This window comes from Emericellopsis atlantica, assembly GCF_019669845.1.
Source record: "Emericellopsis atlantica unplaced genomic scaffold F5Z01scaffold_12, whole genome shotgun sequence".
In the NCBI taxonomy this organism is placed as follows: Eukaryota; Fungi; Ascomycota; class Sordariomycetes; order Hypocreales; family Bionectriaceae; genus Emericellopsis; species Emericellopsis atlantica.
In genome coordinates, this window is record NW_025764714.1 from 602,871 (window position 1) to 624,936 (window position 22,066).

The 22,066-nt window shown below is 55.3% G+C and overlaps 9 protein-coding genes across 9 annotated transcripts; 5 read left to right on the forward strand and 4 right to left on the reverse strand.

Moving 5' to 3' along the window:
- Positions 1-39: 39 nt before the first annotated feature.
- F5Z01DRAFT_94512 (putative kynureninase) lies at positions 40-1,834 on the reverse strand. Its single transcript, XM_046267246.1, has 2 exons — positions 1,558-1,834; positions 40-1,507 (listed from the first exon to the last, which is right to left on the reverse strand). The coding sequence occupies exons 1-2, from the start codon at positions 1,742-1,744 to the stop codon at positions 216-218; spliced, it is 1,479 nt and encodes a 492-aa protein (XP_046118714.1). The 5' UTR covers positions 1,745-1,834; the 3' UTR covers positions 40-215.
- Positions 1,835-1,977: 143 nt separating this feature from the next.
- F5Z01DRAFT_654832 (Indoleamine 2,3-dioxygenase) lies at positions 1,978-3,818 on the forward strand. The gene is made up of 2 exons (XM_046263450.1): positions 1,978-2,660; positions 2,711-3,818. Exons 1-2 carry the CDS (start codon positions 2,349-2,351, stop codon positions 3,674-3,676), a joined length of 1,278 nt encoding a protein of 425 aa, XP_046118715.1. The 5' UTR covers positions 1,978-2,348; the 3' UTR covers positions 3,677-3,818.
- Positions 3,819-4,889: 1,071 nt separating this feature from the next.
- On the forward strand, positions 4,890-5,997 carry F5Z01DRAFT_654835 (PUA-like domain-containing protein; the record flags this gene model as incomplete). Its single annotated transcript, XM_046263451.1, has 3 exons — positions 4,890-5,478; positions 5,533-5,649; positions 5,712-5,997. The coding sequence occupies exons 1-3, from the start codon at positions 5,010-5,012 to the stop codon at positions 5,993-5,995; spliced, it is 870 nt and encodes a 289-aa protein (XP_046118716.1). The 5' UTR covers positions 4,890-5,009.
- Positions 5,998-6,122: 125 nt separating this feature from the next.
- On the reverse strand, positions 6,123-7,232 carry F5Z01DRAFT_636259 (uncharacterized protein; the record flags this gene model as incomplete). Its single annotated transcript, XM_046262200.1, has 1 exon — positions 6,123-7,232. One exon carries the CDS (start codon positions 7,230-7,232, stop codon positions 6,123-6,125), a length of 1,110 nt encoding a protein of 369 aa, XP_046118717.1.
- A 380-nt stretch (positions 7,233-7,612) lies between these two features.
- Positions 7,613-9,528, reverse strand: F5Z01DRAFT_94584 (uncharacterized protein). Its single transcript, XM_046267247.1, has 2 exons — positions 8,600-9,528; positions 7,613-8,549 (listed from the first exon to the last, which is right to left on the reverse strand). Exons 1-2 carry the CDS (start codon positions 9,412-9,414, stop codon positions 7,994-7,996), a joined length of 1,371 nt encoding a protein of 456 aa, XP_046118718.1. The 5' UTR covers positions 9,415-9,528; the 3' UTR covers positions 7,613-7,993.
- Positions 9,529-12,236: 2,708 nt separating this feature from the next.
- On the forward strand, positions 12,237-16,026 carry F5Z01DRAFT_681315 (hmg CoA reductase; the record flags this gene model as incomplete). The annotated part of the gene is made up of 3 exons (XM_046265674.1): positions 12,237-12,352; positions 12,414-15,620; positions 15,672-16,026. 3 exons carry the CDS (start codon positions 12,237-12,239, stop codon positions 16,024-16,026), a joined length of 3,678 nt encoding a protein of 1,225 aa, XP_046118719.1.
- An 89-nt stretch (positions 16,027-16,115) lies between these two features.
- Positions 16,116-16,781, reverse strand: F5Z01DRAFT_621730 (nicotinamidase; the record flags this gene model as incomplete). Its single annotated transcript, XM_046261221.1, has 1 exon — positions 16,116-16,781. One exon carries the CDS (start codon positions 16,779-16,781, stop codon positions 16,116-16,118), a length of 666 nt encoding a protein of 221 aa, XP_046118720.1.
- A 412-nt stretch (positions 16,782-17,193) lies between these two features.
- Positions 17,194-19,362, forward strand: F5Z01DRAFT_94655 (cytochrome P450). The gene has a single exon (XM_046267249.1). The coding sequence runs from the start codon at positions 17,513-17,515 to the stop codon at positions 19,175-19,177; it is 1,665 nt and encodes a 554-aa protein (XP_046118721.1). The 5' UTR covers positions 17,194-17,512; the 3' UTR covers positions 19,178-19,362.
- Positions 19,363-21,078: 1,716 nt separating this feature from the next.
- On the forward strand, positions 21,079-21,726 carry F5Z01DRAFT_636264 (uncharacterized protein; the record flags this gene model as incomplete). Its single annotated transcript, XM_046262201.1, has 1 exon — positions 21,079-21,726. One exon carries the CDS (start codon positions 21,079-21,081, stop codon positions 21,724-21,726), a length of 648 nt encoding a protein of 215 aa, XP_046118722.1.
- Between the last annotated feature and the right edge of the window lie 340 nt (positions 21,727-22,066).

A 22,066-nucleotide genomic window follows, 5' to 3' on the forward strand; every position in this document is an offset into this window, starting at 1 on the left:
GCCTTCACTCCGACCTCCCGACCTTCATGCTGCTGGCTGTCATACGGTATACCAACTTCACTTCCAGTCACCTTGAGAATCGGACCATTCCACCTTGTACTCGTATAGTATGACATTACTCCTCTCATTGAGTGCTTATGTGTACATTCCAACGCGAATCCGTTGACCGTGTCTCATGTCTCGTTGTGGTCGTAAGTTATCAAACTCCCATTTGCTCAGGCATTCAGCTTGGCCAGCGCCCCCTTTAGAATCTCCATGAAGCGCCAGACATCCTCAAACCTCGAGTAGAGCGGCACGGGCGCCACGCGGATCACGTTGGGCTTCCTCTTGTCGCACATGACGCCGTTCGCCTCCAGCGCCGCACTGACGGCGTCGTGTAGCTGCTCGCTTGCCAGCATCACACTGAGCTGGGTACCACGTTGCAGAGGATCGCGGGGGGTCAGAACACGGAACGCCGGCGTGCTGCCTCCAAATTCTGCCGTCATCTGATCCAGCAGATACTCAGCATAGGCCGTCAGGACGAGGGCCTTGCTACGCAGGTCCCGCATGCAGGTCTTGTTGAAGACGCTCAGAGCGCCGGACAGCGACGCCAGATCAATGGCAGAGGGGTTTGACACCTGGAAGCCGCCCGCGCCCACGATGGGTACGTAGTTGTTGTCCATCTTGAAGCGGACACTCTTGTCGCCACCGTACCATCCTGTCAGACGAGGGCGGTACGAGGGTTTGCCAGACTCGCCCTGAGGCCACTCCACCTTGCCATGACGCTCGTGCACAAAAGCACCTGCGATGCTGCCGGGCCCCGCGTTGATGTACTTGTACGTGCACCAGCACGCAAAGTCAATGTCCCAGTCGTGAAGTTTGAGCTCGACGTTACCCGCAGCGTGGGCCAGATCCCAGCCCACAGTGATTCCCTTCGCTTTGGCGTGGGCTGTGATGCGGGGCATGTCGAAGAACTGGCCAGAGAAGTACTGAATGCCGGGCAACAGCAGGAGAGCAGTCTCTTCAGAGTGCTCGTCGATGACGGACAGGACCCTCTCGGTGGGGATGAGGTAGCTGTCGTCTGGCTCAATCTTGACCATGCTCTTCTCAGGATCCAAGCCGTGCCATGTGATCTGACTCTCGATGGCGTAGTAGTCGCTGGGGAAGGGCCGCCACTCGAGGATAATCTTGTGCCTCTTCTCCGTGGGCTTGTAAAAGCTCGCCATCATCATGTGCAGGTTTGCGGTCAATGTGTTCATAATGACAATTTCCTCGGGCGATGAGCCGACAATGTCAGCCGACTTCTTCGCGCAGTCTTCGGCAAGATCCTGCCATTTCGGAAGGGGTGACTCTTCCATGTCCTGGAAGTGGCCCGCGACACCGATGGATGCCCATGTCTCGAGCTGAGCGTCGACGTATTGTCTGACCGCTTTGGGCTGAGCACCTAGTGAGTTGCCGACAAAGTAGATGCCCTGCTCGTCTCCCTCATGCGAGGCGCCGTTGGTGACGCCATTCTGGGCTGGTTGGCCTATGTGGGATCAGCTTCGTGGTCGCTCCGCTCTGGGAAGAGGGACTTACCAGGTATCCGGCCATCAAGTGACTTCTTCTTCAGTGAAGCTTTGGTGGGGATGATGAACTCGTCCCGCAGATGGCTGAGCTTGTCCTGCTCGTCTAGGCTCTGTGCCCAGGCGAGGGTGTTAGCTGTGGAGGGGAACTTGGCAGGCTCGCCATTGCGAAGCCTGTCGACAAATTGATCGAGGGACATGGTGGCTGTGAGTTGAGTAAGACGGATGCAGAAGGGGATGGATGGATTGAGGAATAGTATGGGATGGGGACTTCGTCACCACTTTATCGTTCGTGAGTTGGTGAGGGGCTCACTAAGTTGGTGGACTTGCTAATTTTGCTGCCGCGCTACATCCGTCTATCCGCGTTTCGGTTCCGTCTATCTAGCTAGGTGTCACCAAACCGACCCGCATGGTTCCGTGATACCTCCCTTGACGGATACTACTACGACTCTTGATTGGCAGCGTCGCCTGCGTCTCGTTGTGCTCATGTGATATCATTCTGCGCATCGCTTCAATGAAATTGACATATATATTATACATCGCGATAGACTCTGTACATTTTACTCTTCCATCCGATTCCCGTGGCTATCCGCTAGTGGAGTACGTACAACGGGTCGTTCCGACGGATGCGGATCCTCGGAGCGGATAGACTGAAGCAGCCAGGACAACACCAACATGGGATCGATCGTGTTCAACAAACTAGAGGTTTTAATCACTAGGTGCTGTCCTTCTTTCTGTTTATTATACTCATTCTCTTTGAGCTTCTGATCAATACCTATCCAAACCTAATCACTACATTTCATCATGTCACCACATGCCATCCCAGCCGAGGCCAACCCCTTTATAGACCTCAACAAGTTTTCAGTTACTCGGAACGCTTTCTTGCCCGCCCATAGCCCTTGCGAAGTCCTCTCAGATAACTGCTATCAGCCGTGGGAAATAATAGCTCAACACCTGCCGCAACACATTGAGAGGGGCAGCATACGGAGGGCTGTTCAAGACTTGCCTGTTCTACCCACTGATCGCTTACGGTCACTATCAGAATGGCGTCGGGCATACGTTATCCTCGCTTTCATGACACATGCCTACGTCTGGGGCGGTGATCAGCCCGAGCAAGTGAGTATAGCAGAAGTCGGAACCATCAACACATACTAACTTTCCACCAGATCCTCCCTCCGCAAATCACAATTCCCTTCCTCCAAGTATCAGAACATCTCGAGCTCCCGCCCGTGCTCTCCTATTCTGCCGCCAACTTGTGGAACTTCGCGAGCACCAGCGACGATTTCACCGATCTGACCAGCCTCCGTACGCTCTGCTCGTTCACAGGCACCGAGTCCGAGTCATGGTTCCTCCTGATCAGCGTCGCCATGGAGGCGAGGGGTGCCGAGATCATCAACACCATGACAGAAGCCATTGGCGCTATCAGGACCCGCGACTATGAGACGATTACAACAGCGCTGGAGCAGCTGCGGGATTGCATCCGAGGGGTCGGCATACTGCTGGACAGAATGTACGAGCGCTGCGATCCCATGACTTTCTACCACAAGATCCGGCCCTTTCTCGCTGGCAGCAAGAACATGGCTGCTGCCGGGCTACCGAAAGGGGTCTTCTACGACGAGGGAAACGGGGAAGGAGAGTGGCGCCAACTTCGCGGCGGCAGCAATGGGCAATCGTCCATGATCCAATTCTTTGACGTTGTCCTTGGCGTCGACCACAAGGGCAATGGCGACAGCTCAACGGCGCCAGTCGAAAAGAGCTTCCACGCCGAGGTCCGAGAGTACATGCCTGGGCCTCATGCTCGATTTCTCGTGCACGTGTCTCGAATGGGCAGCATTCGCGAGTTGGCGCTGTTGCCCCCTTCGACCCCTGGGCAGCATCGCCTTCGCGCAGCCTACACGGCAGCAACGGAGGCTCTGGCAGAGTTCAGAAACAAGCATATCCAGATTGTGACGAGGTACATTGTGCTCCCTTCGAGACAGTCTACCAGCAATGGGGCGAGGAGGAATCTTGCAAGCTCGTCGTCGACGCAAAAGACGACGCAAGAGTTGACAGGCACAGGGGGGACAGCTCTGATCCCTTTTCTAAAACAGTCCAGGGACGAGACGGCCTTCGCTGGACAATTGGACCAATAGCATACTAGATTCATTACATAGACACATACATGTACATAGGCAATTCACATGGCTTGGCAGGCCGCCTCGCGGATAATGACAGCATGGACAACTCGAATAGCTTGGAAGTGTGAGCTTCAACCCTTGAGCAGTTCGCTGGCACTAGTAGGTATCAGTCCTATTGGATTTCTCGTTATTTTTTCTTTAAATAAAAAAAAAGTATACTCGGAATGTGGTTGCTTCGCAGAGCGACTAGACGAAGATTCAGAATACACTCCGAGTCAACGCAGGTTAGGCCTTGAACCATGAAGGCAAACCCATAGGTAAATCTATTTTCAGGGGTCACACTCTTTGATGAACAGACGCCGGCTCACAAAGTCTAAGATAACTAACTCTGAAGCCAAATAACGGTTTGGACAGCTTGTATAAAAGCAGTCCCCTCTCAAACGTTTGTTCTTCTCACGAGCAACTCTTCATTCCACATTTCCATATCACAGACAATGGTTCGACGCAGAAAGACAGACAAGAAAACCGCCGACTCACAGGTCCAGGCGGTCCCTGGCTCTGCTTCCTGGAACACCAGGAAGCAGGCTGCCAGGGGAGTTGTCGAACCTGTCCAGGACGGCGGGGACGACTACTGGGCCGCGGAAGCGAATACGCTCGAGGCGTATGAAAAGGGTGGAGGCACGTTGGTTCGACTGGTAAGTTCGGTCCATATAATACTTCTTTGAACCCAATCTAACTCAACAGCCCCCATTCTACGACGAGGCCATCATCCCGTCGCACATCCACGCGGTACCTATTCTCGAGGGGTACTTGCGCTTCCCAGTCGAGGCACACAAAACGTACCTGTGCGCCTCATTGCCACAGCATTGTAGGATCCTGTGGCATTGGTCTATCGAGCAGGGGCATGAGCAGGTCTGGGTTGATCTGCCGGATACTGCCCACCCACATTATCCAGCGGCGCATCTCGGCGCCAGGAAGCTTTACAATAAGATGTGGGAGTGGATGAAGGAGCAAAGCAGGTAGCAGACTCCGGTTGTTGAGGATGGAGGTGAATGATCCAGGACTGAATATTTGTCACTAAATTCCACGCATTTACACAATTGACTCTTGACAAGAAAATTTATTGCTTGTGAACACATAATGTGCTTATAATTCGTAACTACCGGGATACTTGAAATGATGTAGGGTAGCCCGGTGAATCTTGCTGAATCCTCACGTCGCGCTCAAGCGCGTTTCCATTCTGGACCTGTCCATGTCATGTCCCATGTGATTGATATTTGTCAACCAGAGGCTCTAATTACTCTCCCCCGGAACCAATCTATCCTTTTCTACAAAACTATCAGACACCATGCCACCTCGCAAGCGCGCAGCAGCCGATGACGCCAGCGCTGAGTCTGTCATCAAGCGACGCTCAACGCGCCAGGCAGCAGCAGCACCAGGGGCCAAGGCTCAGTACGCAGAGTCCGATTCAGAGGGACCAAGTTCACCTGTGAAATCAGCAGCGAAAACGACAAAGAAAGCCAAGGGACCAAAAGGGACGGCGCTCCCCGATGCTGACCATGTCAAGCCCAAGTCCAAGGGCCCTTCACAAACACACACAGCCGCCAGTAGTTCGAGAGATGTGACGCCCAATCCAGATCCTGAAACCATTCCCAGGGAGAATCCGGATGTTGAGCGCCACGAGGGGCAATGGTACTGGTTGATGAAGGCCGAACCCGAGACGCGCATGGAGAATGGGCACGACGTGCGGTTTTCCATCGATGACCTGAGGGCCTGTGATAAGCCCGAGGGCTGGGATGGCATCAGGAACTATGCAGGTTTGTCGTCCGCTGCGCAATGCCCTGCATCACAAGACAGCTGACACTCGGAAGCGCGCAAGAATCTGCGAGCCATGAACGCAGGAGACATGGCCTTCTTCTACCATTCCAACTGCAAGGTACCAGGCATTGTGGGTACAATGGAGATTGTGCGGGAGGCATCCGAAGACAGTACGCGAAACATGGGCATCTGCTTTCTAAACAAAACCTGTTTTACTGACTCGAGACAACAGTCAGCGCCCGCCGACCAGGCACGCCGTACTACGACCCCAAGTCGACCAAGGAGAACCCGAAATGGAGTCTCGTGCACGTCGAGTTCCGCCGCAAGTTTGCGGTCCCCATCGCCCTCCCGGAACTACGAGACCTCGGCAAGGACGACGGGCCATTGGCGAACATGCAGATGCTCAAGCTCGCCAGGATGAGTGTCAGCAAGGTCTCCAAGCAAGAGTGGGAAACGCTCTGTGCGCTGGCGGACAAGAAGGCCAAGGAGGCAGGATTGGAGCATGAGGACGCGTGAGTGTCATAGTGTATCATTTCGTAAGTAAGCCTGCTCTATGGTTCATATCCGTTTGTGCTGCAGCAGAGCACTGCTCTTGCTGGGTTCATGTGGTGACTGTATGAGTCTCATGTCTCATCGTCGCGCTTCACGCCCAAAAGGCCCTGCGCATGAAGCGAGCGACCATATCGCGAGCGTGAGGGACGAGCTGCTCCATCCCGCTCGTGGGACCGTCTTCCTTCTCCTTGACTTTCTCGGCTCCGTCGCCAGCGGCAGGGTCTTGGACGACCTCATCTCCCATCCCGGCACCAGCTTCGGGCGGTTGCGCGACCTCCTCCTTGCCTTTGCCAGCGTCCTTCTTGCCTTCAGCGGGGGGTGCCATAGCTTGGCCAGGGTCCGTAGCATTCCCAGGCATCTGCATCATGCCTTTCCCACCGGCAGGGGTGTCGACGACCTTCTTTTTGCCTTCAGCAGGCGTTGCGGGGGCAGTTCCGTTGCCGCCAGCGGGGGGAGGCTGGATGCCATCGAGGACATTGCCGCCATCGCCAGGACCAGCGGGGAAGTCAACTTTGTCGCCAGTGTTGGGGTCGATGATGATGGGGCCTTCGTCCTGGGCGTCACCTCCTGCGCCGGCGCCGTTGCCGACACCGCCATTGTTGTTGCCATTGCCTTCCCCGGCGCCGGCACCATCGCCTCCGTTGTTGTTGTTGTCGTTGTTGCCATCTCCAGCTCCGGCTCCAGCGCCGTCGCCTCCGTTGTTGTTGTTACCAGCTCCGGCTCCGGCTCCGGCTCCAGCGCCATCGCCTTTCCCGCCCTGGTTTTCTCCCGCGTTGCCATCTCCAGCTCCAGCGCCTGCACCGTCTCCTCCAGCGCCCTTGTTGCCTGCTCCAAGAAGCCCTCCCAGACCTCCGCCACCGTTACCTCCTGCTGCGGCTCCTCCCCCGAGAAGCCCTCCCAGGCCAGCGCCACCATTCCCTCCTGCTGCTGCTCCGCCCCCGAGCAGACCACCCAGGTCAAGGCCACCTCCGCCTCCGGCTCCGCCAAGCAAGTTTCCCAGGCCCCCGGCCTGACCACCATTGCCAGCTCCGCCGGCACCGCCTCCCAGGAGGTTTCCAAGACCACCACCTGCGGCACCACCTAGCAGACCGTCGAGGGGGTTGGCTTGGCGACGGGACAGTGGACGGATGGGTTTGTGAGGCGCGGCAAAGGCCGTTGCGTCGAGCAGCAGGACTGCGACGGAAAGAGCTGTGTAGTGCATGGTAACGATGTGCTGATGAATATTGTCTTGGTTTGAATTATATATATGAGGTCGAACAATACGAAAAGGCGTCGGCGTCAAGCCAGAGCGTCAAGGCAGAAGAAGCGAGATGGAAAACAAGGAAATGTATACAAGCACCAGGCTTGACCGAAGAGAATGGGGAATAAAACAGGGATGAGAAAGGATGCCCTCTGGAACGAAAAAAAGTCTTGGGAGGCCAGATCTCGTTCTTTTATATATCTCTGGGCATTGCCTGCGAATGGGGCGTTTTCGCTGGGCCCTGGCGACTAGCCAAGCTTTTCTAACGTTTATGAGGCAGCGCAAACACTGAGTCTCCAAATATGGACTGGTTGGCGACACGTTTCCTGGGCCATATTTAGCAGCAACAAGCAAAGAAAGCCACAGCCTCAAGTCTGGGAGTCCAGCGGATCGACAGAGGCCCGGTAACACCCTCGTCGTGAGTTTCGGATCGTGGGGTCCCCAACTCCCGCACCTCTGCAGCTCCGACGCTCCAGGTTTCAGCAGCAAGGACCGTGTCTCAGTGTCTGGGACAGTACGCACATATTTATACGGATCACGACAATTCGAAGTGATGTGCTTTTTGCAGCTGGTCCAAGAATGGCAAAGTATGCGACTTCTTCTCCTCATGTCGCATCATAAATATCATCATGTCAAATCCCTAACACCGTACTGGTGCGACAACTCTGGCTGCGCCCACTTCATGATCAACAAGCCCCCAAACAAATCCGGATGATCCAAGCTCAACAAGACCCGCCGCCCGGTACTAACAAAGATTCCAAAAAGTTGGCAGTCGACTGCAGCTCCTCGAGTTGCCCCCCCTCGGTTAGAAGCACGACCTGGTGCGCGTGGAGAACATCGCGCGAAAAGCTCTGTCCCATGTCTGGGTCATTCGTCACGTCGAGCTGCTGTCGTACTTGCTTGAGCTGGTCTGTCACGTCAGATAGCATTTCTGGCGACAGCGAGATGAAGGCAGGGTACGACAGAATCCTGCGAGACGTGTTGAGATCCGACTCCATCCACTCCGAGGGGTTGTTGGTGACAATGTTCATGATGGCATCCCGCACGTTAGACAGGGAGCTGATGACCAATGGCGCCGAGGTCGCAATGGCCGAATTGCCCTTGCTCGTGTGGATCTCTACTATGAGGTCGAGTGTTTGCCGCACCTCGTCGTGCAGCCGATAGAAGGCTGTGCGCAGAGCAGCGACGGTCTGGCTGTCGTCACGGGAGACGACTCGGTTCGTCCTGGGTTCAGGCTTGTCGAAACCCATGTACTTTGTTTTGAACGCGTCAAAATCGCTGCAATAGTCAATATCAAGTGTATTGAAGGTGTTGAGACCTCTACTCACGCCTCGATTAATGGTAAGAAGTCATCCATTGTCTGTCGGAGCATGGTCAATTGTTCGTCGGGCTGCTCCAGAGCACTCAGCATCTCGAAGATCTGGGACCGCCCACTGACCACCGCATCAGCTTGGCTTTGAAAGGTGAGTAGAAAGTCATGCAACTGGCCCGTCCAGGAGGGAAGATCGCCATGCAAGGGCAGGTCGTCCGAGTCCATGTCGCCATGGTGCATGCGATAAAAGCAGGCGCAATCGTGTACCACGGGACCAAGTACATTCATCTGCTCCCGGATTGCACATAGCGACTGGTAGATGTTGCGAATCAGCGGCGTCTGGAAATCGATTCGATTCGTCATGTTTGCCTCAGTGTCGCGCGTCACGTCGTTGAGCCGACAGCGCAGGTTGGCAAGCTTGGGTGCGAAGTTGAGAACGTGATCGGGTTCTTCATCATCATCATCTTCTTCTTCTTCTTCTTCACCATCCTCCTCAGCAGGTTTGTTGCTGGGGTCGGCACCGTCGTGCGCTTCCGCAGGTCTCAACGTCATCCGACGGGGCGCAGACTGGCTTGATGTGAATGCTGGATAAGGACGTCCGTCGACGTCTAGGGCTCCGATTATATTGCTGCCAGGTGGCTGGCTGGTTGGTCCCGGTAGCCCCGAGACTTTCTTCTTCAGTGTTTCAACGGAAGCAGACTGCTCCCCAAGGTCGACGAGGTCGCTGTCGCTCGCCGCGTCGTCGGTGAGCGGCAAGGAGTGCACGGACCCAGCATCGTCGACCTGTTGCCAATCGTCTTCGATGGCAGGCTTATCGCCAGACGGCGCCATGATGCGGTCAGGCGGCTCCAGTCGTCGGCAAGCGCTTCGAGGGCGGGACGCGAATTCGATATAAAAGGTTGCGCTGACCGTTTTCCGGGCGGAGTATCGGTGGAAGATGAGACGATGAAGGAAATGGATTTAGGAGGGGAAGCATAGGCTCAGGTCAGATGTGCGAGGTGACACAAGTGCAAGGCAACACAGCCGCTGCGGTGGCCGGAAGCCTGTTTGTCCATGGCCACTAACAATCTGGTGGTGGACGACTGGAGGCGCAGTGCTCCGGATTACGATGCATGGTGTAGGTGCAGGTGCAGGCAGATAGTATCTTGCAGCTGCCTGCAGCAAATCGGAGCCATGGATGCACCGATGCTGTCCGGTACGGTCTGGTTACAGGCTCATTACTGCATGGGCATACTAGTATATAACTGAGGTTCAGGAATTGGAAATATGCCAGAGGTAGTGATAGTGGAAAAAAGGAAAGACTCCAACTTAACATCTTTGTTACAGATTCGACTGTCAACTCGGACGCTCGTTTTGGATTAGATCAACCTCCGACATGTGATCGTGATGTACGGAGGTACTCCAACGTCAATAAATCACCAGCACGTCAAGGCCACTACGAGATGGTTACCTGACGAGCACGACGCATTTGCATCGGCAATTCTATTTTGAAAGCTCTTGTCAGCACACGGTGCCTACGCGACGTGAATCATGCCATAGTCTTATATTATGACTGTACAACGGAATAGATACAGGGCTTCTAAACCCAACTGTGGGGTCCCCTACGAACTATAGGCGCCGAATCCGACTTACACGCAGGCGCTTCTTGCAGCTGCACATGAGTCAAGATTTTTTGGGATATGGACGATAAGTCTATCGATAATAGCTTATTGCTAATCCGAGATTGCCTGTTTCGGCAAGGATGTCTCCCATGCTGAACTTTGTCCATGTCCTGTCCCCGACTTTTCTCCCCGCCATGGGGATGCATCCAGAGGTCCGGTCTGCTTGCTAACCACAGCCTCCCCACCATGAAGTGTGACCTCACCATTCATAGACTCTCTCCGTCACGCATATATGCTGGATTGGAACAACTTGGAATAAAAGCTCAGATTCTCATGATTCTAGAACGAATATGGTGCCGCGGTGGCGCAGACAGAGCATCCTCAATACTGAGTAATCATAGCGATAATATTTACAGCCAGATAGACGCCAACAGAGCATTCCGAAACTGTCGCTTGTGAATTGCTCGCTTCTAATTGGGAGTGACTCGCTGAGCCACTGTTAGCACCGAACTGCAGATTGCTTGTGTCATGTACCCGTAGTACATCCACGTATCGAGCGTTAGATGCTTAGCACCCGAGAAGGGCGCGAATCTAGAGGCCTTTCAGGGTCGTTAAGCGGCTGCTCATACAACACATGGGCTCCGCGTCAATCCAAGGGAGCATGGACAATTATACAAGAACTGCTGTCAACGTGAGCCCATGAGCACATACGCTTCGGCGCGTTTCAGGCGGACCACTTCGGCGCTTTGCATGGCAGCCGGCCGAAAAACACTGGGCCACACCCCGTGCTCCGACCGGCAAGGTAGTTTGTCGGCCGTGGGGGCTGATGCGAGTTCGGGCGGATGCGTACGTGGTACAGATAGTGCACGAGGATACGTACTACATGTAATCGCAGCAGCAAGGCGCAGTGTTCGTACGAGGACCAAGCGGTGACTGTGCTTATTCGGCGTTGCCCAGCAAAGCAAAGACACCCCCTGAATGAGAATAGTACTACTATTCCCGGTACTCCGTAATTCCTGCCCTGTTTGCTAGCCATAGGTCGGAAATCCCGCGCTAATACCAAGGCAACTCGACACCTTTCGCATTCAAATCCGGGTTTGCTGTGCACTAACAAAATCAATCCGCGGAGGAGGAACGCGAGAGGCTGATTCATGGGTGACATCAGCGACTTGATTACATGTACTTGGATAGAGCCCGACACGCGGAGTCAAAATTCGCCGAGTCGACAGAAGGGTGAGTGCTCGTCATGGATTGGCACACATGGCTGGTCCGATGACCTGCGGCGGGATTGAGGGCAAAGCCTCGCTGACGACGATGGCGGCGAGCAGAAAATGGCCTGATCCTGGAGGGCTGTGCTGTTCTGGGGATACTGTGACAGCCATAAACTGGTCGGTTGCTACCTAATTAAAAAGGAGAGCAGGCGGCACTAATACCAAGCACCCAGCAAGCCATCGCAGATCCAATTTCCTCAACTCCATCGATTCTGGTTTTTTTCTGCCATGAGAGGAGAGGAAAGGGGAAAGCGGACTAGCGAATCGATAAGCGATCGGCACTGCACAGCGGCCTCGATAGGCGTCGTCGCGCCCCCGATAAGCCCTGAATTTTCGCTCACCGCCTAATGCCAGGGTCGGGCACACCAGCCACTAAGCCAGTTCGGTCGATCCGCCTTCGGTACCCCCCATTATCCAATAATTCCCCTAATTGTGATGCCTGGGCCCTTGAACTCATCCATCCATTGAATTCACAAGCACAGGCAAGCAAAGGTACCGACTGGACCTGGCTGACGGCCCTCTACTTGTGCCCTGGCCCCTCTCTCCTCCACTCCTTCGCACTCCTACTCTCTTTACTTTGTTCCATCATCTGTCCGAGGACGCGAGGGACTGCCTGGCGTGACTTGAATCGCAGCCGCCTTCATATTGTTTGTTTGAGCTTGGGCCCGCCCTCCTTCTGTGCTCTGCTCCCGCCCACTCGTGGCCAGTCGGGATCAAGCTGTAAGTACTCTTCCAAGGGATTGGTTTGCCAGTGTCTGGGAGCGTTGTGTGAATCTGGAACATGGCTCTGTCTAGTGGCAGGCATTGGCGAGACAGAGATCACGAAAACTACTTGAGCCCCTCCAAGACAGTCCCAGCACAAGTTTGTCAACATGTACTCACACGATCGTGTATTAGGTTCGGCGACTACCGATAGTGGCATTGCCTCGACTACCGCGACCCATCTCCCATGTCCTAGACCAAAGTCCACTCGCCGAGTTACATTTTCCGAACCCCTCGACGCCACCATGATAGCGTCGTCACTCCTGCCGACGCGGTTTCGCGGTGAGCCCACGCTCTCGCAAACCGCCGCCAAACCCACATGGCTGGGCAAGAAGATGACCCCTGGTCTCCAATTCCTCGCCCGTCTCGCCTGCTCGCACCCCATCCACCTGGTGGTGCTTGTGACCATCCTCGCCAGCACTTCCTACGTCGGTCTGATCCAGGACAGCCTCTTCGACGGCACTACAAGCGTGGGCAAGGCCGACTGGACGTCCCTGACCGAAGGCAGCCGCAGTCTGCGTGCTGGACCCGATACCCAGTGGAGGTGGCAGAATGCCGAGGGCAACTACTCCTACGACGCTGACCACCTTGCCCTGCTCACCCTCGTTTTCCCGGACACCCTTTCCAACGAGTCGCCCAGCACTGCGCCGCTCTCGCACGCCATCCCGACCAACAAGAACCTGTCCATCACGCCTCTGCCCTCCACCGAAAACCCATTTACGACCTACACCCAGGACAGTATTCTTGCGTATGCGCTCCCCTTCTCGGAAGCTCCCGAGTTTGTGTCCGTCGCTCAGGAGATCCCTAATGCGGATGCTGAGGAGACGGAGACCGGCCATGGCCGCGAGAAGAAGATGTGGATCATGAAGGCGGCCAAGGTCACCACGCGCAACACCGTTGTTCAATGGGCCAAGAATGCCTGGGGCGAGTTCCTGGACCTGCTCAAGAACGCCGAGACGTTGGACATCTTCATCATGGTCCTGGGCTACCTGTCTATGCACCTGACCTTTGTGTCGCTCTTTGTCTCCATGCGCCGCATGGGTTCTAATTTCTGGTTGGGGATGAACACGCTCTTCTCGTCCGTTTTTGCCTTCCTGTTTGGCTTGGCGGTGACGACCCGGCTCGGCGTCCCCATCAGTGTCATTCTGCTGTCCGAGGGTCTGCCCTTCCTGGTGGTGACCATTGGCTTCGAAAAGAACATTGTCCTTACCAAGGCTGTGCTTTCGCATGCTATTGAACATCGCAAGGCTCAGTTGCAGGAGTCCAAGAAGGAGAAGACGCGGGGCAAGAAGGTCGCAGAGCCCTCCACCCAGGGTCTGATCCAGTATGCCATCCAGGCCGCCGTGAAGGACAAGGGCTACGAGATCATCCGCGACTACGCCATCGAAATTGTCATCCTCGTCATCGGCGCCGCTTCAGGCGTCCAGGGCGGTCTGCAGCAGTTCTGCTTCCTCGCCGCTTGGATCCTCTTCTTTGACTGCATTCTGCTCTTCACATTCTACACGGCTATTCTGAGCATCAAGCTCGAGATCAACCGCATCAAGCGTCACGTCGAGATGCGCATGGCCCTCGAGGATGATGGTCTTAGCCGCCGCACTGCCGAGAATGTCGCCAGGAGCAACGACGACAAGGAGCCTCAGGAGACATCGCTGTTTGGTCGCAAGATGAAGAGCAGCAGTGTGCCCAAATTCAAGGTGCTCATGGTCACATTCTTCATTGGCATCAACGTGGTCAACTTGTGCACAATCCCCTTCCGCAACCCCGGTTCGCTGTCGAGCATTCGTTCGTGGGCCGGTGGTCTCGGCGGCGTGGTCTCGAGCCCCCCCGTCGACCCCTTCAAAGTCGCTGCCAATGGGCTCGAAAGCATCCTCGCCTCGGCCAAATCACGCAACATCCCTACGCTCGTTACCATCCTGACACCTATCAAGTACGAGCTTGAGTTCCCCTCGGTACACTATGCCCTGTCCACCGGCATTGGGGGCAGTGGCGCCGGGCCCGATACCTTTGGTCAGCTCAATGATTATGGCGTCGGTGGTCGCATGGTGGGGAGCCTGCTCAAGAGCCTCGAGGACCCCGTGCTGTCCAAGTGGATCGTGATCGCGCTCGCCCTGAGCGTCGGCCTCAATGGGTACCTCTTCAACGTCGCCAAGACTGGTATCAAGGAGCCCGAGCGGAGCGTCGATCGCGCCGAGCTTGCCAATGCGGAGCGCTTCAACGATACTGGCTCAGCTACTCTGCCTCTCGGCGAGTACGTGCCCCCGACTCCTCAGCAGACTCGCCCCGCAACGCCCGCCATCACCGAGGACGAATCGGACGGTACGCTGGTTCGGAGGAAGAAAGCCCCCGTCATTGACTCGGGGATCCTGCGAACCAACGAAGAGCTCGATGTCATGTTGGCCGAGAAGCGCAGCAGCGAGATGACCGATGAGGAGGTTGTCAGCATGTCAATGCGCGGCAAGATTCCTGGGTACGCTCTGGAGAAGACGCTCCAGGATCATGAGCGCGCTGTCAAGATCCGCCGGGCCATTATCTCGCGAACCAAGGCTACGCGGGAGGTGACCAGCTCGCTCGAACGCTCCAAGCTGCCGTACGAGAACTACAACTGGGAGCGCGTCTTTGGCGCCTGCTGCGAGAACGTTATCGGTTACATGCCCTTGCCTGTCGGTGTTGCCGGTCCCCTGGTCATCGACGGTCAGAGCTACTTCATCCCCATGGCTACGACCGAGGGTGTCCTTGTTGCCAGTACAAGCCGCGGCTGCAAAGCTATCAACTCTGGCGGCGGTGCCGTGACTGTGCTGACTGCTGACGGTATGACTCGCGGTCCCTGCGTCGGCTTCGAGACCCTGGAACGCGCTGGTGCCGCCAAGCTATGGTTGGACTCGGAAGCGGGCCAGAACATGATGAAGGAGGCCTTCAACTCGACCAGTCGCTTCGCTCGTCTGCAGACGATGAAGACAGCACTGGCCGGCACCAACCTGTACATCCGTTTCAAGACCACGACCGGCGACGCCATGGGTATGAACATGATCTCCAAGGGTGTCGAGCACGCCCTGAGTGTTATGGCTACCGAGGGTGGCTTTGAGGACATGGCCATCATCTCTGTCTCTGGTAACTTCTGCACGGACAAGAAGCCCGCTGCCATCAACTGGGTTGATGGACGTGGTAAGAGCATCGTTGCCGAGGCCATCATCCCCGGCGAGGTTGTCAAATCTGTCTTGAAGAGTGATGTCGACGCGCTCGTGGAACTGAACATCTCCAAGAACCTGATCGGTTCGGCCATGGCTGGTTCGGTGGGTGGTTTCAACGCCCACGCCGCCAACATTGTCGCGGCCATCTTCCTCGCCACCGGCCAAGACCCTGCTCAGGTCGTTGAGAGTGCCAACTGTATTACCACCATGAGGAAGTGAGTGTTCCCCATTCTACCGTGGACGAATTCCTTAGCTAACATGTGCAGTCTGCGTGGATCTCTCCAGATTGCGGTATCCATGCCTTCCATCGAGGTGGGCACCCTGGGCGGCGGCACCATTCTCGAACCTCAATCGGCTATGCTCGACATGCTTGGTGTCCGTGGCTCGCACCCCACCAGCCCTGGTGATAACTCGCGCCGCCTCGCCCGTATTATCGGTGCTGCGACACTCGCCGGAGAGCTCTCGCTGTGCAGTGCCCTTGCGGCTGGACATCTAGTGAAGGCGCACATGGCGCACAACCGCAGCGCCGCGCCGTCCAGGAGCACAACACCAGCACCGGCAGCCCAGACCCCAGTGTCGCTGGCCATGACGAGTGCTGCTGCGCAGCAGAGGAAGCGCTGATGCGGGAACCACATTTAGACCCTTCTGATCTACAGTATATACACATTGCATTAGGCAGAAAGCGCATTATCTTGTTTTAATTCTCGCACTCATTGCATCACGCGCCGGACCTCCTCATCGTGCATACTCACCATCCTGACGCCCTTGTCGATCATGCTCTGCCTCACGTCGGCCCACTTCTCGGGCATGACGGGTTTGGTGCCCTCCTCGACCACATACGTCTCAAAGCCAGCCTCCAACGCGTGTTCCGCCGTGGCCTTGACACAGAAGTCTGCGGCGAGGCCTACTACGTAGACGGCCGTCACGCCCTTGTCCTTGAGGAGGGACTCGAGGGCCGAGACTTCGATGCGGAAGGGGTCGTGAAACGCCGAGTACATTTCTATCCTCTCGTCTTTGCCTTTGTCCACCACTGTATCCAAGCTGTCCTTGTTCAGACCATCGACGAGCTCGACGCCCCAGGTCCCCTGTACGCAGTGGACGGGCCACAGCGTCGCCTCGTAAGCCTGCGTCTCATTGTTGGGGTTCTTGACCTTGATTGAGGAGGAGAACGGCTGGCAGTCCTTGTGGTTCGCTGCAAAGGAGATGTGCGTCTTGGGATGAAAGTCCCGCGTGGCTACTTTGAGTGCGAAGGGGTACGTGAGGAGGGTGTTGATGGGGTCGGTAACGTCCGTACCATGAGGCACGGCGAGGGCGCCGTGGGGGGGAGTGAAATCGTTCTGGAAATCGACCACTATAAGTGCCGCCTTGGACGCCATGTCGGGAGGCCGCTTGGAGTACCTTTTGCCAGGGATGTGACTGAGGGCTGGATGATCGTTGTCATGATGTTTGACGAGAGGCGGGGCCAACATGGGGGATAAGGGTCCACAAGCCCCGCATCAGGCTACCCTGCATGCATTATCTCCGCAGGCACATCCTCTCGACAAAAATCCAAGTACCGTAGCTATCTGTGGTCCAGCTTTATTATTCTATGCAAAAGTGCGACTTTTCTTGTAGCCCTGTGCAACGCTTAGGCTTGTAATCCTCACAGCCTAATAATAATCTGTGTTCAGATTGGCACCATACCTGACAGGGATATTGACCAGCTAAGACAGACTAGCGGATACGGTACTTCTTGATCCTACACGTGCCTCAGGTAACTATTATGTTCCCTATTCCAACGAAATTCACCAAGAATCCCTCCAATTGTAGGCTTACTTGGCGGTTCTCCAGTCCCAGCTTGTACTTGGCCAGTCTCGTCGCAAATTGAGCGGTTAACCCGGCTGCGTGATAATGTAGCTGACTGTGTTTTTTTAATCGAAGGATGCGCGCCGCGCACCAATTACATGCACGGTGTTGGTGGCGTCTAACAGCCGTCTGACCGTCCAAGGGGTCGCTGAGATGACTAGTGCTGACTTGTCGAACGGCAATGGAAATGACTTATATATATTAGCAGAAGGATGATGCCCTCTTTCACACCCACGTCTAGAAACATCCAGAGTCAACCAAGATGGCTGTGATTCCGCTTGTCGAGCAGGTGTTGGGCCTGCCACTCGTGCTCCTCGTGCCACTCACCTTCGCGAGCTCCATCCTCGTCGTCGTTCTGCTGCACCGCCTCACAGCTGTTCCTTACCCTCCCACCATCCCACTCATTCGCGAGCCCCCCGGCGCCCGTCGTTTCAGCCTGCGGACGCGTCTCGCGTACTACATTGACTGCGAGTCACTGTTCGTCGAGGCATATGAACAGTACCTCAAGCATGGGCAGCCTGTGGTGATACCCGGTGTCGGGGTGAGGAAGGAGATCATCGTGCCTCCGTCGCGCCTGCGATGGCTCCTGTCGCAGCCGGAGAACCAATTCAGTAATACGCATGGCTTCGCAGAGATGGATCAGGCAACCTACAGCCTTGGAGATGAGAAGCCCATCCTTGACCCTTGGCAGGGTCTGCTCGTCAAGACGGATATCAACCGGATGATTGAGACAATCTGTGCGGCATTGGACAATGAGCTCGGCGTGGCCTTTGATGCCCATTTTGGCATGGATGAGCACAACTGGAAGGAGATTGACCTCCGACTCGTCATCGCCCGGGCCATTGCGCAGGCCAACAGTCGGTTCACTGTGGGCTTGCCCCTGTGTCGCAACCCAGATTACTTGAAGACTCTGCTCCAGCAGAACGACCTTCTCATCACCGTGGCGGGCGCCCTTTGCGGGATGCCCGCGCCTCTGCGACCGATCGTGGGCACATTGGCCTCGATCCCGAACAGAGTCTTGACACGACGCGTCAGCGGCTGGCTGATCCCACTATGGAAAGATCGTGTGGCAACGGCGCGCAAGGAGGCCGAGACTGGCGTCACGCAGACCTCGCAGGAAGAAGACCATGTGCTCATGATGGCTCGCTATGCCCTCAAGGAACGACCCGAGGAGGTCGACGACGTCAAACTGATTGTGCGCCGCATCACGGCCCTCAACTTTGGCGCCGTGCACAACACTTCCATGCAAGTCACAAACCTCCTCCTCAACGTTCTCGGCTCGGACCCCAAGCACAACACAATCGCCAGGCTCATCAACGAGTCAGAGCAAATCCTCGCCACGGCAGACTCGTTTGACGAAGCAGGCCGGCCGCGCTGGACCAAGACCCTGGTCAGCAAGATGAAGCTCGCCGATTCCGTGTCACGGGAGACTCTCCGTCTGAACCCGTTTGGCTACCGCGCCATGTTTCGCAAGGTCATGGTGGACGGGTTGAAAACGGAGGATGGGCATGAGCTCCCCAAGGGCAACGTGCTCTCGTACCTCGGCTTCTCGCGACAGTTGTGCGGTGAGGGCTACGGCGCCGACCCCAGGACCTACGACCCCTTCCGCTTCTCGCGCATGCGCGACGAGGCCGCCCCCGTCGAACAGGGCTCGGGTGAAGAGAAGAAGACGCCTGTGCAGACCTTTGTGACCACCAGTCCCGACTTTGTCCCCTTTGGGCACGGCAAGCATGCCTGTCCCGGGCGGTTCCTGATCGACTTTGAACTGAAGATGATTCTGTCGTACGTCTTGCGGCACTACCATCTTAAATTCCCGGACAGCTATGAAGGCAAGCGACCGGAGAACCAGTGGCTGGCAGAGGCGACAGTGCCCCCTCTGAATGTCAAGATCTGTGTGAAGAGGAAGTCGCAGGAGAAGAGGCAGTAGACGCGCTTGGATGGCTTGTGGACGCCATGTATTCGATGATAGACTGACTGTACCTCGTTCAGCAACACCGACGTTTAATCCCTGCAGTACGTACCCAATCGACTTCATGCAATTGCTACTTACCTACTAAAAGTTCCTTCCTACGAGTGACAAAGGGAGACGTTTGTGTTCAAGGGCTGCCATCTCGTCTGGTTTGAGGGCTACAACCTATTGAACATATACGTACCTATGTGCCGGGCTCGATCGGGCAATCGGAGTGCCCCAGACCTCGTGACAAACGGGCACGCGTTATTGTGTTATTGATGGTTCAAGGTTGTGCTGATTCAGACTTCAGAAGCCTGCCAGTGGAAGTTAAAATGGGACCTGAGGAATGACCCATTCATGTACAGCGGGCCGGGCCGGGCCCAGGGTGACATTGCTGATCTCTCTTCCTTCAACCTTCAATCATCAACAACATACCTTGACTTTCAATTATCGAAAACACAGCCTTCATCAACAGCACAATCCTCAGTCATCAACAACACAACAACGACTGGCCGTGTCATCGCGAGGGCTACGGCGCCAGAACTCCCCGATTGAGCCGAGCATAGAGGTAATATTCTTGCACGACAGCCTTTGAACGCGAACGCTGCCTTGTACCGTAGGAAGGCACACGGTTTATGAGCGCGGCTTCCCTTCTAGATTAGGGAAGACGTCATATAAATCCAAAATCGCTGGCCTGAAAACAGCAGCGTTGTCACCTTGGAATAGGTTCAAGGCCCCTTGAGTGCGATGAGCGGGCAACTCATCAACCTACTCCCCACTGGCGAGTTTGCATGGTTCGGGATCGCTTTCATCGTCGCTTGCTTGGTCGCGGTTCTGTGGCAACGGATAAAGCTTTACCTCGATCCGCATGGTGATTCAGATGGGACGATCTCCGGTTCAGTGGCGGTATGGCGTGCCGGTCCAAGGCCGATCCCATGGCACATTTACTACTAAAGCCTCCCATCTCGACTTCGTCAGTTCGCTTTCCGTGCTCAAGCTGCGTATCAAAGAGGCAACTGCTCGAGCGACTCGTGGACGACGATGACGGAAACAGTCAATCACCACGTCTTAGGCCCCTCAGGCCGATGACGAAGACAGTCGCTGAGATTGAGAATGAAATAACGCTGTTTATCTTCGGTCGTGATATATGATTGCGGTGAAGAGGGAAGAGCGAGGACACGCATATCACCAGTCACACACATAAAAATTACCGAGCACATTGGGTATAATAAGTAGCTTCGCAAATAACAAGTAGCTACTCTCGTGGCTTAATAACAGGCGCTGTGATCTTATTATCTAGCGGCGAGAGGCTCTCGCTGCTATTATGTTACCATGTTCCTCCTGCCCGGACGTATGGACCACAAAGAGTGCTAGTTTCGCTTCAAACCCGGGTTATGGCCCAAGTTTGTTATATCTACACTTTTTTGAAGGACTCGATGAGACGGGAGTGGTAGGTAGCCCAGGATAGCTGTGACGAAACCAACGCGAGCAGCCCCAGCTCTGGAGCATCCTGTGGTGATTTGCATATTGGCAAACATGTTGTATCTTTGGGCGAATTTGGCCATAAGACCACGTAGTCGTCTGAAATAGGCGCTCAGGCTTCACTGGTGGTCCTTGAGCCTCGTTTTACTTTGTCTTGTGACGGACTAGGAGCTTGTTGTACCTTGAGAGACTGCTCGGGCCAGGCAAGGTGACACATCTGGCTTAAGTTTTACCAGAGGAGAACCACAATAACACCACACTTTATAAGCTTTTTACAAGTCACGGAATCCGAGTTTCATACGGCGCTCTTTCCACCTTTCAATCTCGACACACCAATGCCGGCATCACCCAAATAATCCCATTTTCAAGTTGACCGCATCGTCTTCAGACACAACATGGCATCAGAGATCACAAACTCGACAAGTCCAGAGTATCTTTTCTCGGCACAGAATGCTGCCTGCTCCGTCGTCCTCTGCAGCATAAGCCAGATCTGCTTGGCGCTCTGGACGATCTCCCCTCTCCTCGCCTACCCTTCCCTCCCCCATTTTGACCGGATGTCTGGCAATAAGGAGTTCGACCCTGCAAGCCTCTTGGTGGGCGTTTCCAAGGTGAAGTTGTTGTTTCACTTCTTCATTGCCTTATTCTCCGTCAGCGACGTCGTGAGCGGAGCGGCAGTCGCCCCAATCCCCATCATCACCTGGCCGCTTTATTTGAGCATCTTCACGCTCGCGGCAAAGTGTCCTGCTCTTCACTTTTCACCGGATAATCCCCTAAGGCCTTCGGATTTTCATTTCGTAGGCCACTGGGCCTGCTACTCCCTCTTGTACGTCTTATTTCGAGCCTTCGATACCATCATCGACCGGAAACCCTCGTACGCCTTCGTCCTAGCCGCTCTCATTGTGTTTTCCATCAGCGAGTGGCTCACGAAGCACGTGACGAAACACACACATGCTTACATCACGCGGAAGATTTCCTATCCTGGCTGGCTTTGGGCTGGAGTGTCATACTGGCCTTTGCTCTTCTTCTTGGACAGATCATATTGAGGCCAGTGGCCGGCTTGGACCCGTTTAAAGACCATTGATCTCCGAGAGGTAGCTTCACTTTAATCTACATCGGAAGATATTACTCAGCCAGTCGAGTCCAGAGGAGTGCAACGTGTCTTATCAGCCTATTGCACAGGTGTCCGACAGGCCCGCGGTCTTGTGGAATAACGGGCAAATTGATAATGCAAGTTGAATGGTGATAGTGACTTAGTGTCAACATGAGGCCCGAGGGTAATGAGTTAATTCATTAAGGTAAATTCAGCGTAATGTGTTCGCTTGGCGCTGGTCACATATCGAGGTTGGCTGTTAAGGTGGAGTCTGCAACCGGCAGACACGGAAA

What these genes read in the sequence shown, in the direction of transcription:
- F5Z01DRAFT_94655 (XM_046267249.1), top strand. Translation starts at nt 17,513, where the DNA reads ATGGCTGTGATTCCGCTTGTCGAGCAGGTGTTGGGCCTGCCACTCGTG.
- F5Z01DRAFT_654832 (XM_046263450.1), top strand. Translation starts at nt 2,349, where the DNA reads ATGTCACCACATGCCATCCCAGCCGAGGCCAACCCCTTTATAGACCTC. An exon ending in GCGGTGATCAGCCCGAGCAA is followed by an intron (nt 2,661 to 2,710) that starts GTGAGTATAGCA and finishes ACTTTCCACCAG; the next exon opens with ATCCTCCCTCCGCAAATCAC.
- F5Z01DRAFT_94584 (XM_046267247.1), bottom strand. Translation starts at nt 9,414, where the DNA reads ATGGCGCCGTCTGGCGATAAGCCTGCCATCGAAGACGATTGGCAACAG. An exon ending in TTCTTACCATTAATCGAGGC is followed by an intron (nt 8,550 to 8,599) that starts GTGAGTAGAGGT and finishes TGACTATTGCAG; the next exon opens with CGATTTTGACGCGTTCAAAA.
- F5Z01DRAFT_94512 (XM_046267246.1), bottom strand. Translation starts at nt 1,744, where the DNA reads ATGTCCCTCGATCAATTTGTCGACAGGCTTCGCAATGGCGAGCCTGCC. An exon ending in ACTTGATGGCCGGATACCTG is followed by an intron (nt 1,508 to 1,557) that starts GTAAGTCCCTCT and finishes GATCCCACATAG; the next exon opens with GCCAACCAGCCCAGAATGGC.